General features: G+C 42.7%; 1 protein-coding gene across 1 annotated transcript in view; it reads right to left on the minus strand.

The window, feature by feature from the left end:
- Window positions 1-16,001, minus strand: part of LOC115167295 (polypeptide N-acetylgalactosaminyltransferase 18) — an 86,286-nt gene extending 70,285 nt beyond the window's left edge. The window contains exon 1 of the mRNA XM_029721590.1: window positions 15,419-16,001. Coding sequence (XP_029577450.1) covers window positions 15,419-15,656 — 238 coding nt within the window. The 5' untranslated portion in view covers window positions 15,657-16,001. The remainder of the gene's footprint in view (window positions 1-15,418) is intronic.
- Between the last annotated feature and the right edge of the window lie 272 nt (window positions 16,002-16,273).

A 16,273-nucleotide genomic window follows, 5' to 3' on the forward strand; every position in this document is an offset into this window, starting at 1 on the left:
CTATGAAGTGCTTTGAAAGGCTGGTAATGGCTCACATCAACACCATTATTCCAGAAACCCTAGACCCACTCCAATTTGCATACTGCCCAAACAGATCCACAGATGATGCAATCTCTATTGCACTCCACACTGCCCTTTCCCAGCTGGACAAAAGGAACACCTATGTGAGAATACCATTAATTGACTACAGCTCGGCGTTCAACACCATAGTACCCTCAAAGCTCATCACTAAGCTAAGGATCGTGGGACTAAACACCTCCCTCTGCAACTGGATCCTGGACTTCTTGACGGGTCGCCCCCAGGTGGTGAGGGTAGGTAACACATCTGCCACACTGATCCTCAACACTGGAGCCCCTCAGGGGTGCGTGCTCTGTCCCCTCCTGTACTCCCTGTTCACCCACGACTCCAACACCATCATTAAGTTTGCAGATGACACAACAGTGGTAGGCTGATCACCGACAACGACAAGACAGCCTATAGGGAGGAGGTCAGAGACCTGGCCGGGTGGTGCCAGAATAACAACCTATCCCTCAACGTAACGAAGACTAAGGAGATGATTGTGGACTACAGGAAAAGGAGGACCGAGCACACCCGCATTCTCATCGACAGGGCTGTAGTGGAGCAGGTTGAGAGCTTCGAGTTCGTTGGTGTCCACATCACCCAACAAACTAGAATGGTCCAAACACACCAAGACAGTCGTGAAGAGGGCACGACAAAGCCTATTCCCACTCAGGAAACTAAAAATATTTGTCATGGGTCCTCAGATCCTCCAAAGGTTCTACAGCTGCAACATTGAGAGCATCCTGACTGGTTGCATCACTGCCTGGTACGGCAATTGCTCGGCCTTCGACCACAAGGCACTACAGAGGGTAGTGTGTACGGCCCAGTACGTCACTGGGGCTAAGCTGCCTGCCATCCAGGAACTCAACACCAGATGGTGTCAGAGGAAGGCCCTAAAAATTGTCAAAGACCCCAGCCATAGACTGTTCTCTCTACTACTGCATGGCAAGCGGTACCAGAGAGCCACTGGCACAAAAAGGCTTCAGTTTTTACCCCCAAGCCAGAAGACTCCTGAACAGGTAATCAAATGGCTTCCCAGACTGTTTGCATTGTGTGCCCTCCAACCCCTCTTTTACGCTGCTGCTACTCTGTTTATCATATATGCATAGTAACTTTAACTATACATTCATGTACATACTACCTCAATTGGCCCGACCAAGCACTGCTCCCGCACATTGGCTAACCGGGCTATCTGCATTGTGTCCCGCCACCCACAAACCCCTCTTTACGCTACTGCTACTTTCTGTTCATCATATATGCATAGTCCCTTTAACCATATCTACATACTACATCAAATCAGCCTGACTAACTGGTGCCTGTACACTGCGTGCACAATTATTAGGCAAGTGAGTATTCTGATCTTATCATTGTTTCTATTCACATTTTCGAACTCCAAACCATATAAACTTGAATGCTTATTGGATTTAATCATTTTCAGGTTATATGTATGCGTAATGTGGGAGGGTGTGGCGAAAGTGAATAACACCTTATATCAAGGTGTGCATAATTATTAGGCAGCCTCATTACCTCAGGTAAAAATGGGCCAAAAAACAAATTTAACTGACACTGAAAAGCCAAAACTGTAAAATGCCTTTCAGACGGATGCGACACTCTTTAAAATAGCTAAACTATTGAGGTGTGAGCACCGGACATTCAAACATTTTGTTGCGAATAGTCAACTGGGGTGCAAAAAACGCATGGGGAAGAAAAGGCGCACATTTACTGCAAAAGACTTGAGAAGAATTTAACGTCAAACTACCAGGAACCCATTATCCTCCAGTGCCACTGTATTCCAGAACTGCAACCTACCTGGAGTGTTCAGAAGTACAAGGTGTCAAGTGCTCAGAGACATGGCCAAGGTCAAGAAGACTGAAACAAGACCACCACTGAATAAGATTCACAAGTTGAAGCGTCAAGATTGGGCAAAGAAATATCTGAAGACAGATTTTTCAAAGGTTTTATGGACAGATGAAATGAAAGTGACTCTTGATGGACCAAATGGATGGGCCCGTGGCTGGATCAGTAATGGACACAGGGCACCACTTTGAGTCAGGTGCCAGCAAGGTAAAGGTGGGGTACTGGTATAGGCTGCTATCATTGAGGATGAGGTAGTTGGACCTTTTCGGGTTGAAGATAGACTGAAACTTAACTCCCAAACCTACTGCCAGTTTCTGGAAGATTCTTTTGTCAAACAGTGGTACAGGAAGAAGTCCTCAGCATTCAAGAAGGCCATGATCTTTATGCAGGACAATGCTCCATCACATGCATCCAAGTACTCTGCTTGGCTAGCCAGCAAGGGCCTCAAAGATGCCTGAATAATGACCTGGCCCCCTTCCTCACCTGACTTAAATCCTATTGAGAACTTGTGGGCCCTTCTCAAAACGTGAGACTTACAGTGATGGAAGACATACCTTTTTGAACAGCATTTGGGAGGCTGTGGTTGCTGCTTCAGCAAAAATTGATCGTGAACAGATCAAGAAACTGACAGACTCCATGGATGGAAGGCTCATGGCAGTTATTGAAAATAAGGGTGGCTATATTAGTCACTGAATATTTTTGAAAGGCCAAAAATGTTATATAATTGTCTTTGTGTTACACTTACTCTAAAAATTTAGAATAAACGAGTTGAGAAATTATTTTTGTCATTTAGTTGCCTAATAATTGTGCACACATATTTCCCTGAGAAAGACAAAACTCACTTTTCCTTTGTTAAACATTCAGGTTTGAGGTTCAATAACATTTTGGATTGATTGAGAGCATTGTGTTTGTTCAACAATAAAAATCCAGAGGAATACAATTTGCCTAATAATTGTGCACGCAGCGTATGTAGACTTGCTACTGTTTTTCACTAACTTTTTACTGTCGTTTTTATTTCTATACTTACCTGTAGTTCACCTAATACCTCTTTTGCACTATTGGTTAGAGCCTGTAAGTAAGCATCACACTGTAAGGTCTACACCTGTTGTATTCGGCGCACGTGACAAATCAACTTTGATACGGCAGATTTTTAATGGAATATCTACATAGGCATACAGAGGCCCATTATCAGAAACCATCTCTCCTGTGTTCCAATACCACGTTGTGTTAGCTAATCCAAGTTTCATTTTAAAAAGGATAATTGATCATTAGAAAACCCTTTTGCAATTATGTTAGCACAGATGAAAACTGTGGTTCTGATTAAAGAAGCAATAAAACTGGCCTGGAGCATCAGCATTTGTGGGTTCGATTACAGGCTCAAAGTGGCTAGAAACAAAGACCTTTCTTCTGAAATACGTCAGTCTATTCTTGTTCTGAGAAATGAATGCTATTCCATGCGAGAAATTGCCAAGAAACTGAAGATCTTGTACAATGCTGTGTACTACTCCCTTCACAGAACAGTGCAAACCGGCTCTAACCAGAATAGAAAGAGTGGGAGGCCCCGGTGCACAACTGAGCAAGAGGACAAGTACATTAGTGTGTCTAGTTTGAGAAACAGACGCCTCACAAGTCCTAAACTGGCAGCTTCTTTAAATAATACCCACAAAACACCAGTCTGAACGTCAACAGTGAAGAGGTGAATCTGGGATGCTGGCCTTCTAGGCAGAGTTGCAAAGAAAAAGCCATATCTCAGACTGGCCAATAAAATGAAAAGATTAGGATGGGAAAAAGAACAGACACTGGACAGAGGAACTCTGCCTAGAAGGCCAGCATCCCGGAGTCGGACCTGATCACGTGACGGGCATTGGTTTAATAAGAATTGAGATATCCCAAAGAACCATGTGAGTGAGAGGCGCTTTGGAGTGCCACAGCCAGGAGAAGGAAATTATAATTGTTGTTATATTCAGCCCAAGGGCACAACGGATAACGAAAAAGGCATGTTTTTTTTAGGGGGCATTATGGCCACACAAGGGGGATGCCGCTGGGAAATTCATTTTTTTATTTCACCTTTATTTAACCAGGTAGGCCAGTTTACAACTGCGACCTGGCCAAGATAAAGCAAAGCAGTGCGACAAAAACAAGAGTTTAACATAAACAAACATACAGTCAATAATACAATAGAAAAATCTATGTACAGTGTGTGCAAATTTTATTTTACCTTTATTTAACTAGGCAAGTCAGTTAATTACAAATTCTTATTTTCAATGCGGCCTAGGAACAGTTCAGGGGCAGAACGACAGATTTGTACCTTGTCAGCTCGGGGACTCGATCTTGCAACCTTTCGGTTACTAGTCCAACGCTCTAACCACTAGGCTACCTGCCAAAATGTAGAAGAGTAGGGAGGTAAGGCAATAAATAGGCCATAGAGGCAAAATAAATACAATTTAGCATTAACACTAGAGTGATAGATGTGCAGATGATGATGTGCAAGTAGAGATACTGGTGTGCAAAACAGCAAGTGGATAAGTAACAATATGGGGATGAGGTAGTTGGGTGTGCTATTTACAGCTTGGCTGTGTACAGGTACAGTGATCGGTAAGCTGCTCTGACAGCTGATGCTTAAAGTTAGAGAGGGAGATATAAGACTCCAGCTTCAGTGATTTTTTTTTGCAATTCGTTCCAGTCATTGGCAGCAGAGAACTGGAAGGAAAGGCGGTCAAAGGAAGTGTTGGCTTTGGGGATGACCAGTGAAATATACCTACTGGAACGTGTCCTACGGGTGGATGTTGCTATGGTGACCAGTGAGCTGAGATAAGGCGGGGCTTTACCTAGCAAAGACTTATAGATGACCTGGAGCCAGTGGGTTTGGCAACGAGAGCATACAGGTCGCAGTGGTGGGTAGTATATGGGGCTTTGGTGACAAAACGGATGGCACTGTGATAGCAAATTGGATGCAGTCTGAGTAGAGTGTTGGAGGCTATTTTGTAAATGACATCGCCTAAGTCAAGGATCGGTAGGATAGTCAGTTTTACGAGGGTATTTTTGACAGCATGAGTGAAGGAGGCTTTGCTGCGAAATAGGAAGCCAATTCTAGATTTAATTTTGGATTGGAGATGCTTAATGAGTCTGGAAGGAGAGTTTACAGTCTAACCAGACACCTAGGTATTTATAGTTGTCCACATATTCTAAGTTGGAACCGTCCAGAGTAGTGATGCTAGTCGGGCGGGAGGGTGCGGGCAGCGATCGTTGAAGAGCATGCACTTAGTTTTACTTGCATTTAAAAGCAGTTGGAGGCCACGGAAGGAGTGTTGTATGGCATTGAAGCTTGTTTCTAGGTTTATTAGCACAGTGTCCAAAGAAGGGCCAGATGTATACAGAATGGTGTCTGTGTAGAGGTGGATCAGAGAATCACCAGCAGCAAGAGCGACATCATTGATATATACAGAGAAGAGTCGGCCCGAGAACTGACCCCTGTGGCACCCCCAGAGAGACTGCCAGAGGTCCGGACAACAGGCCCTCCGATTTGACACACTGAACTCTGAGAAGTAGTCATTTGAGAAGCCAAGGCTAAGAATGCGGTGATTGACAGTCGAAAGCATTGGCCAGGTCGATGAAGACGGCTGCACAGTACCGTCTTTTATTGATGGCGGTTATGATATCGTTTAGGACCTTGAGCGTGGCTGAGGTGCACCCATGACCAGCTCAGAAACCAGATTGCATAGTGGAAAAGGTACGGTGGGATTCGAAATGGTCGGTGATCTGTTAACTTGGCTTTCGAAGATTTTAGAAAGGCAGGGCAGGATTGATATAGGTCTATAACAGTTTGGGTCTAGAGTGTCGCCCCCTTTGAAGAGGGGGGGGGATGACCGCAGCAGCTTTCCAATCTTTCCAATCCAGACGACGCGAAAGAGGCTAGTAATAGGGGTTGCAACAATTTCAGCGGATAATTTTAGAAAGAGAGGGTCCAGATTGTCTAGCCCAACTGATTTGTAGCGATCCCGATTTTGCAGCTCTTTCAGAACATCAGCTGTCTGGATTTTGATTAAGGAGAAGTGGGGGGAGGGGGCTTGGGCAAGTTGCTGCAGAGGGTGCTGAGATGTTGGCCGGGGTAGGGGTAGCCAGGTGGAACGCATGGCCAGCCGTAGAAAAATGCTTATTGAAATGATCGATTATCGTAGATTTATCGGTGGCGACAGTGTTTCCTTGCCTCAGTGCATTGGTCAGCTGGGAGGAGGTGCTCTTATTCTCCATGGACTTTACAGTGTTCCAAGACTTTTTGTAATTAGTGCTACAGGATGCAAATGTCTGTGTGAAAAAGCTAGCCTTTGCTTTCCTAACTGACTGAGTAATAAATAAATAAATAAATAAAAATATATATAGGTTCCTGACTTAACTGAAAAGTTGCATATCACAGGGGCTATTTGATGCTAATGCAGAATACCACAGGATGTTTTTGTGCTGGTCAAGGGCAGTCAAATCTGGGGTGAACCAAGGGCTATATCTGTTCTTAGCTTTGAATGGGCATGCTTATTTAAGATGGTGAGGAAAGCTCTTTTAAAAGCGCAACCAAGCATCCTCTACTGACGGGATGAGGTCAATATCCTTCCAGGATACCCGGGCCAGGTCGTTTAGAAAGGCCTGCTCGCTGAAGTGTTTTAGGGAGCGTTTGACAGTGATGTGAGGTGGTCGTTTGACCGCGGACCCATTACGCACGCAGGCAATGAGGCAGTGATCCTGGTTGAAGACCACAGAGGTGTATTTAGAGGGCAAGTTGGTCAGGAAGATATCTAAGAGGGTGCCCATAGTTACGGATTTAGGGTTGTACCTGGTAGGTTCCTTGATAATTTGTGTGAGATTGAGGGCATCTAGCTTAGATTGTAGGATGGCCGAGGTGTTAAGCATGTCCCAGTTTAGGTCACCTAACAGTACGAACTCTGAAGATAGACGGGGGGCAATCAATTCACATATGGTGTCCAGGGCACAGCTGGGGGCTGAAAGGGGCCTATAACAAGCGGCAATGGTGAGAGACTTGTTTCTGCAAAGGTGGATTTTTAAAAGTAGAAGCTTGAATTGTTTGGCCATAGACCTGGATAGTATGACAGAACTCTGCAGGCTCTCTATGCAGTAGATTGCAACTCAGCCCCCTTTGGCAGTTCTATCTTGTGGGAAAATGTTATAGTTAGGGATGGACATTTCTGGATTTTTGGTGGCCTTCCTAAGCCAGGATTCAGACACGGCTAGGACATCCGGGTTGGCGGAGTGTGCTGAAGCAGTAAATAAAACAAACTTAGGGAGGAGGCTTCTAATGTTAACATACATGAAACCAAGGCTTTTACAGTTAGAAGTCAACAAATGAGAGCGCCTGGGAAATGGGAGTGGTGCTGGGGGCTGCAGGGCCTGGATTCACCTCTACATCACCAGAGGAGGAGTAGGATAAGGATATGGCTAAAGGCTATAAGAACTGGTTGTCTAGTGCGTTCGGAACAGAGTAAAAGGAGCAGATTTTTGGCCACGGAAGAATAGATTCAAGGCATAAGGCACAGACAAGGGTATGGTAGGATGTGAGTACAGTGGAGGTAAACCTAGGCATTGAGTGACGATGAGCGAGGTTGTGTCTCTAGGAGGCACCATAAGCCAGTTGAGGTCACCGCATGTGTGGGGGGTAGAACAGAAAGACTAGCTATGGCACATTGAGCAGGGCTGGAGGCTCTACAGTGAAATAAGACAATCTCTAACCAAAACAGCAATAGACAAGGCATATTGACATTAGGGAGAGGCATGTGTATCCGAGTGATCATAGGGTCCAGTGAGTAGCTAGGCGAGCTGGAGACACGGCGATTCAGACAGCTAGCGGGCCAGGGCTAGCAGATGGGCCTCTGGGGACGTCGCAACGGAAGAGCCTGTTGAAACCACCTCGGACGGTTAGATAAGTTGTGATGGATTGGCGGGGCTCCGTGTTGGCAGTAAAGGGTCGAGGCCAATTGGCAAGAGGTATTTTAGCCCAAGAATTGGCTGATGGACCTCTTCAGCTAGCCGGGAGATAGGCCTAGCTTGAGGCTAGCTGGTGCTTGCTTCGGGACAGACGTCAGCCAGGAGTAGCCACTTGGATAGCAGCTAGCTAGCTGTGATGATCCGGTGTAAGGGTTCAGAGCTTGCAGTAGGAATCCGGAGCTGTGGTAGAGAAAAAGCAGTCCGATATGCTCTGGGTTTATATCACACTGTGCAGACTGGCAGGAAATGACCGGACTGAGGCTGGCTGATGTCCGAGTTAACGGTGATGACCGCTAGCAGTGGCTAACTGACTACTAGCTTGTTAGCTGGCTAGCTTCTGATGGGGGTTCCGGTTCTAAAGTATAAAAAAATAGCAGATCCGTACCACATTGGGTGAGGCGGGTTGCAGGAGAGTATGTTCAGTCCGTAGATGGAAATTCAGATTAAAAATTACACACACACGGGACAAGACAAAACAGATGTCCGACTGCTACGCCATTTTGGAACAATGGGCTGTTGAGAATATTATCAAGTGCTTGTCAAATTGGGAATGAGTGATTGACGAAGTTTGTGCAGCCTGGAACAAACAAATCAGAGCTCATGGCTAAATCTAAACATACAGCCCAACGTTTATATCACAACTAAAGTTGCATAAATAACTCAATATTAATCATATATCAGGACCTGTTTCTTTGTTAACACAGAATAGCGTACACTTCCTTGGAAATCATTGAGAAAATATCCTTTCATTTTTATTCAGCTATGTTCAATTGTATTCTTCATACTATAAAATAATAAATAATTGTGGAATCTAAGCAACTCGTCCGCTAAATGAACAAGCGTAGCCCACAGCCATATCAGGGCCTAATATAAGGACAACTCAGTATGCTATTCTGTTCTTCTGAAATAAACATTTTCTTCATATCATATTTCTTTAGAACAGGATAAAATAAAATCATGGATTTATTGTGATGGTGTAGGCTATATTAAATGGATTAATTCAACTTTTTAAAAATGTAGATGTTCCAAAGGTTGCATCAATGGCTTGGACGCTATGCGTGGAAGCCAGGAGATGCTAAACGTGTTTATGTTAATTAAACAGTCAATTACCATGAGACCGGCAGTTATTTTGCTTGACAATCACCGGCTGACAAAATGTCATGACCCCCACAGCCCTACTTGGAATATGTTCAATATAATGATAGTCATGTGCCTTCCTGTGTAGTCTATAACTGGTAGCATGTCTTTAATGTGCACAGGGCAGATTGCGATTATATGGATTGGTGATAACTATTATGAATAACAGGAGGTGTTGCAGCCCAGTGGACAAAAGTGGCCAGATGTTAATTGCTATAGCAATTTTAATGAACATCTGAAAATAAACCTGTGTGGTGTGGGTGTTGCCTTCAGGTGTTTTGTGAGGAATACTGAAAAACAATTAGATAACAGGAGAATTTAGCGGTACGAAGTAATTAAGTTCCAGGGTAAAAATTATCAAATGAGACATGGTGATAATTGAGGCTGATTTTCAACATCCTGTGGGTATGAGATGCCTTTGTAGCACTCTCTCCCAATACATCAGCACAAATGCCTGTTTGCAATGGAACGCTAATTTCTGTCAGGATCAGGGAATGTTCAACTCTGGCTGATTGGGCCGATACTCACAGCTCCTCACAGGTTCCTCATTCCCTCTAATTAACTAGCAATTAGGTCCCATTGCCGCTAATTAGAATCCCCTGCTCAAGATATGGGAGCAAAAAAGTGGCTTCTCTGTAATTAGCTGCTTCATACACTCAATAGTTAGTATAAGTTAGAAAGCCTCTCCACTCAGTACACTCCGTAATAAAGAACACTGATGCAGGGGGGAGTTGTTTCACTCACTGACTGTTCAACAACGACATAGCAACAACCTCAATAGTCTCACAGCTACGCATGTGCCAATGCATAACTATCATAGAATAACACACAATGACAGTTAGTTAGGTCCATTCGGTTCACTTCTGTATCAGTGATGGATTATTAATGTTTTATGAGCCCTCGGAGCCAGTGAGCAGGGGTCATGAGACATACGCGTTTTGATTAACATCCCAATTAGGGTTAACAGGGATGAATCCCCGGGCAGGTCACTGGTGATGCGGCCTCCTGCTGAGTCTCCTCCTTCCTTTTTGTCATCATCTCTTCCTTCAGTCTCTGGGTTATCAATCCACAGTTTACACCAACCTTCAGCAGGATACAGATGTAGGATCTTAATTTGAGCCAGTTTGCTACAGTGGTTAAAATATCCTGCAGCAACAGGAAATGTGAATTATGTGGATTATAATTAAGACATTTTTGTAGAGGTTGATACATTTTTCATAAGGGTAAATCCAGTCTGAAATGTTTGAAAATATCAAACCTCAGAAGCCCTTTTAAAACCTCAAATACACTACATTTGAAAGTTCACCTGCAACAGGGTGATCAAATTAAGATCCTACATCTGTAGTCTGCTGATTCACCAGGGAGAGGCGCAGAGGCATAGAGAAATTAGGCATGCAATAAAGAAAAACTCTTCTTTTCCTCTTTGCCAATAGACTCCAGCAATACCCTACCTTAAATGTCTTAACCTGCAGACATCTTCATTACAGATATAGGATCTTAATTTGATGACTGTGTTGCAGGAGAACCTTCCTGAAATGCAGGAAATTTAAAACTTGTAGTGTATTTAAGGTTTAAAAAGGCTTCTGAAGTTTGTAATTTCCAATTGAAAATTTCAGACTTGATTTTCCCTTTGAAAAATGCGTCAACCCCAACAAAATTGTCCATTCATGATAATCCACATCATACCTCACATTTCCTGCTGTAGCGAAATGGCTCAAATTAAGATCCTACATATGTAAATATCTCCAGACCCGTTTTTGAATGCAGCCATCGACTGTGCTGTGCTCTGCATGACCTCGATTTGCACCACTGTGCCAACTCTTCCTTCATGCTTGTCAGGGAGTTTCTATATGAATTCCTAAATAAGAAAATGTGTTTGTGCATTTCCCCTGTGTAGTACATCCTGGTATGTTTCCTGCTCTATGAGAAAACAGTCCTACTCATAAATCAATACATCAAAGACTAATAGGGTATTAGAAAACTAGAAAGACTGTAGAACTTCAGAAATAATGTTATTTTTTGCTCAAACCAAAATGTTACTTTCTAACTCAGAGGCATGAATTATGAAGTATATAGGATGGCAGATGAATATGGGTAGACAATCTAGCATGTAAAAACAAAGCACTCCAATTTGTCTAAGTTACTGTCACCTTCACTCAGCTTCCTCGTTTCGCCACATGGAGATGAGCCTTCCCTAAAAAGCCTGTCTGGTGGAACACAAGCTGTCTTTGTGCCCATGTGTGCACTTAGCAAATAGACCGAGCAGATATGAGGGACTGAGACAAATTGCTTTGGATGATGGTGGGGTATAGAGAAGAAGAGTCTGCATGGGACCATCTTAATCACGGTACAGCCAGAGAGGGCTGTCAAACGCTTTTGTTTCAGTGGGACACTTCTAAACGCTGTCCTGAATTATCTGTACGTTGCTTTCTAGATATTATAGCAGATACGAAGTAAACCGTAAAAATAACCCCCTCCTTCCATTTCTCCAGCAATGAGACATGAATCAGAGTAGTGACTAACAATTACATGAAGACACTATTTAATCATTTAATTCAAATAAACAAGGAATAGTAGCCTTGAAGAAGTGCCATAGATATTTTCCTGTTTAGAGTAAATTGTCAGGGGAAACTCTGAACTGAAATACTTGCAAGGGAGGTTACAATTTCTAATTTATTCAGATTTTCTCCATGATGCTTTTGCCCTCTGGATTCATGGTAATTAATTGTTTTCATTAGCAATCGTCCTCCAGTGCATTTGTTTCTCTGCAATTCAATAAATCGGTTCCATTACTGGTAAAGGAAATCAACATTCTGGAGACTCCCTTTCCCCTCCCTATCCGCACTGTCACACTTCAGCTCTGCTTCAGGACACTTTCACTGACACCACAATCACTTAGGATTGGTAGATCTTTGTCATTCCAGTAAGTTTACATTCCCAAAACCACTACATACATTGAGGCTGTGTTCTGTAAAGAACAGACACCCTGTAGAGAAATGACAACATTTCTACTCGGTTATCGTGGCACCAATGTTACCCTGACACCCACATTCTACCAATCCACAACCTGCTAAGGTAATTAACTGTGGGAGTTGCTAAGAGGAATTCTGAGAGAAAAAAAAGGAAGTATGGGAGAACGAGATGCTGTATCTCCACTTCCCTTTGAGGGAAGAGGGTTACAGCATATCTGCATTCTGCTCTGAAATGAGGATATTCATTGGTCTCTGAAGAGTAGGCTACATAAAGACTGTCAGTGAAAGGAAGCAGGGTACTTAACTAAATATCTCATGAAAACTCTTAGACAGACATCCCCAGCCTGTCAATCAAATGTTAGTCTTTCATGCATAAAGTAAGATTACAAATACAAAAGTAACCTGGCATCGCCAATGATTTGATTAATATTTTGGGTAGCTTCCCAACCGTCAGCAGATCAGCTGAACACGACCGGTTCAGCCCTAATGTTAGATCAAGAGAACCACTTGTTTGCGATCCATATTTAACCTATATTCAGCAAGTTAAGCATTATGACACTTGGTCAACGCCTGCAGCCCCTTGCAGTCATTATGTCATTCAATATTTCATTGAAAGGATATAGGGGCAAACTGACTTGGCATGGCAGAATATGTGGAGTGATATTTTAATGGAAGCAACAAAGCAGATAAGTGCTCTATAGCCAAAACCATGCAAAAAGATAACACCATCGGATATACATTTCTTGTTCCATTATACAACATTTATTACTGGCCCTCCAGCATGGAGCATGTAACACACACACACACTCTTTCACTCCTCTTCTCAAGAGTAAACACTCATTATGATTTAGAGGGTTTTTCAATTGATTTGACGGGTTGAGTCGATTGAGGCATCATCATCTCCCCCTGAATCAGCACCATATAATTATCCCCAGGGGTAATATACAGCCCCTGAGGTTAAAATCAACCAGAGGACCACTGCCTTCTCACAAAAACAATCACCATTAAATAGACCCATACTCTGTCTTTGCTTTCCTCATGTTCAGAGGGGAGATCTATAGTAAAGTCTCTGAGGCACAGCTGTACTTTATGGAAAAAAACTCCTTTGGAGTTATGTCATGTCTAAATTCATATTCACTTTTTGATGACTCAAGAAGACCTCTCAAGTGAATTCGCAGTTACCTGTGTAGAGGAGCACTCTGAGCGGCTCAAAATGTGAGCGCTGGTATGCTCATAACAAGCCAGGTAAACACATTGGAGGAAAGACACTTCACACTTACAATACAAACACCATCATTCTGAGTGATTGATACCTGAATGATGCCCAGTTTTATACAGCGCAAGACACATTTCTATGTTTCTGTACAAGAACACTCCGTCCATATTTGGTTGTCACATACTAAATGGTTTAGAACGATAGTCATTTGTTCATGGCAAACAAGTGTCATGGCGGCGCATTTATTAATAGAGGACTATGTAAGTTGTCCATTTAGTACAGCAGCACCCTCACACACATGCATTAACAGCATGAAGCCTTTTGGGAGCATGAGGAAAGCCACAGAGTGCAGTAATAGCACTTATGGTGGGCGTGTGTGGACTTGTCAGCTACGCAAACTAGAAATGTTTTCATTCTTGGCACTTACATTGGCAAGATAAACAGAACTCTAGATGTGTTCTGAGTAGTAGTCTTCCTAGTTTACTATTCTACAAAATGAATCCAAATATTTTATGCCTGCCCAAGCCGTGTCTTCAAACCTCTCTCAAACCTGAGGCCCACCTCTAATAGGCTGAGTGATGATGCATGTTGATTAGGAATGTAAGTACAGCTGAGTTCCAGTGCATGTTTTATCAGTCCACCCTCCATCCATACACTATAGCGCTATAGACAGAGGGCATTCTGTCCTTCCAGCCGTGTTCTGTGCCACATTGAATTGATCTTTACAATCTGACCTAATGCAACATTTCTCCTTTTGAGTAACACAAATAGTCCAAACATTTCCTGAGGAGATAAGACAGTTAGCCAGACACTCTTACACAGAAAACTGAGTGCTGTTCAACAGGCTGCTCTCTGTCAGTGCCAAACAGTGAAATGTAGTCTTGGCACCACAAAGAATGTTTACTCAACTGACCAGCCAGGCTTGACTATGTACAGTGCCTCACAGCTCAGTGAAGTCCACCTCCGCCGTGACCTAGGGATGGGTGTCTCCCTGTAACTCATACTCTACCTGTCCTCTCTTCAAATCAGAGCCTGTGTAACATTATTCTCGTGTTGACAATAGTAAAGCTGAAATCATGACACAGAAAGGGAGGGAGAGAATTACAGTATGAGTATGGAGTAACTGTATGCTGTAGCGAGGGGCAAAGCCTGAAGGAATTTGAGAAGGGAATTCCAGACATTCCCAAGAACAATCCAAAGTCAAAAGGACATTCAACAAAAAATGTAAATAATAATATCAGATTCCCATTAGATTACCTGATTTAATGGCACCATTCTGTAGCATTTGAGCAAGTGAGATAATAATATAAAGTACAGTATAAAAAAATGATGTCTGTGGAAATTCACTTGTTGCAAGTTCAACAGTATCTCCAACTCCAAGTCTGGGGAAGACAGACCAACCTCTGTTTGGGTACAGTATATACTGTGTGTGCCGTATTACATTGACATAACATCCCTCAAAGGGTAGTCCCAGTACATTTGACATTGAGTTTATAGCTACGTACAGTATGCTGGGCTAGTCTTCACATTCAGTCTACACTACAAAGTGTAGACATTCTGAAAGAATTAGACTGTTTTCTACTATTGGCCTAACAGACAAACAAACTTCAAGAGTTTCACAATAGGCAGTCATAATAAACCTGATGAGCAGATGCAAAAAAAATAGACAATTATGCCAAAATGTATAAGGAGACAGACTTGGGTTTGAAAAAGGTTTTAAGCTTCAGCATGTGAGAGACAGCAAACTATGAGGTTGAGTATAACTGCAGCTATACATTTATTATATGTATATTTCACATTGTGGGAGAAGCAATTATGGTCACAAACACTGTTCGAATTATAATGCATAGACTACTAGGAATTTTACCCCCAGAGTATGAATGGCCTTTGCAATGATCTCATTGTCCTTTTCCCTTTCTGTCACATGGTACAGACCGGCAGACCATTCGAAGTAAGGACATGACAAATGGTGGTCACATTATTCATAAAGGAAAATGTTATGGTCATCTTATTTTATAAATCAACAATGTCATTATTTGCTGCGTTTGGAGATATAGGCTCATTCACATAGGTCGATATCATTAATAAATCACAAACCATGCATTCAATGCAATTAAACATACGCAACTCAGAATCTACCAAATGGTAAGCAAAGGATACTTGCTCAGTGTAGTGGTTACTTTACCTTGTATGTGCTGGTTGACCACATTCTCAAGTCGATCAAGTCTTTCTATGATCCGTAGGGTGTCCCCCTTCTTATCGCCTTCCAACTTTTTCTCTGGGACAGGCATAGGGACTTTGATGTATACATTCGCGATATAATTAGTGACCCATCCAACATAGAGGAGACACACGATGTTGGTCATGCCACTCAAGATCACGCATGTAGACACCAAAGTTTTGGTTCTCCTGGTGCAAGCCATCCCGACATCCCTCCATACAGCCAACGAAATTCAGTACACCAGAGGACAAGTGCGACTATCGCCCACCAAAATCCTAGAATGTGCTAAGCGCGTCACTTGAGAGCAACCTGGATAAATTACTACAACTCCACAACGTTGCAATACGTTCTGCAAACGCGGGCAACGGAGCCAATAACCGCACTGTGTCTTCACACGCAGAAGGCTATGATTTAATCCAAATAGGTAGGTCAAAGATTTAAAAAATATCTCAGTTGATGGAAAGTAAAGTTGATTGTCTTGGTGACGAACGTTCCCTATTTCGCTTCATTTGCAATGATTTCACCGACCGACCGAAGGCGTGTGGAACATACGTTCAACCGCTGTCCAATGAGATACGATAGTGAAATTGTGTAATAGGCTACTGTGCATTCATTTCCACAATTATCCACTTAGATTACAATGTGGGATGGTTTTATTGTGAACGTTTTCAATTGTACTAATAATTAATAGATAGTAATTGCTCGTTTACAATGTCGCAGCAATTATTAACTGTAATTGTTTCACTAATTTCCTATTTTGACATAAAGGTTGGCTACTGTACAGTCCAATAAGTCATACAATGATTCAAGTTTGACTTT

The sequence above is a fragment of the Salmo trutta genome, chromosome 29 (genome assembly GCF_901001165.1).
Source record: "Salmo trutta chromosome 29, fSalTru1.1, whole genome shotgun sequence".
NCBI classification, from domain to species: domain Eukaryota; kingdom Metazoa; phylum Chordata; class Actinopteri; order Salmoniformes; family Salmonidae; genus Salmo; species Salmo trutta.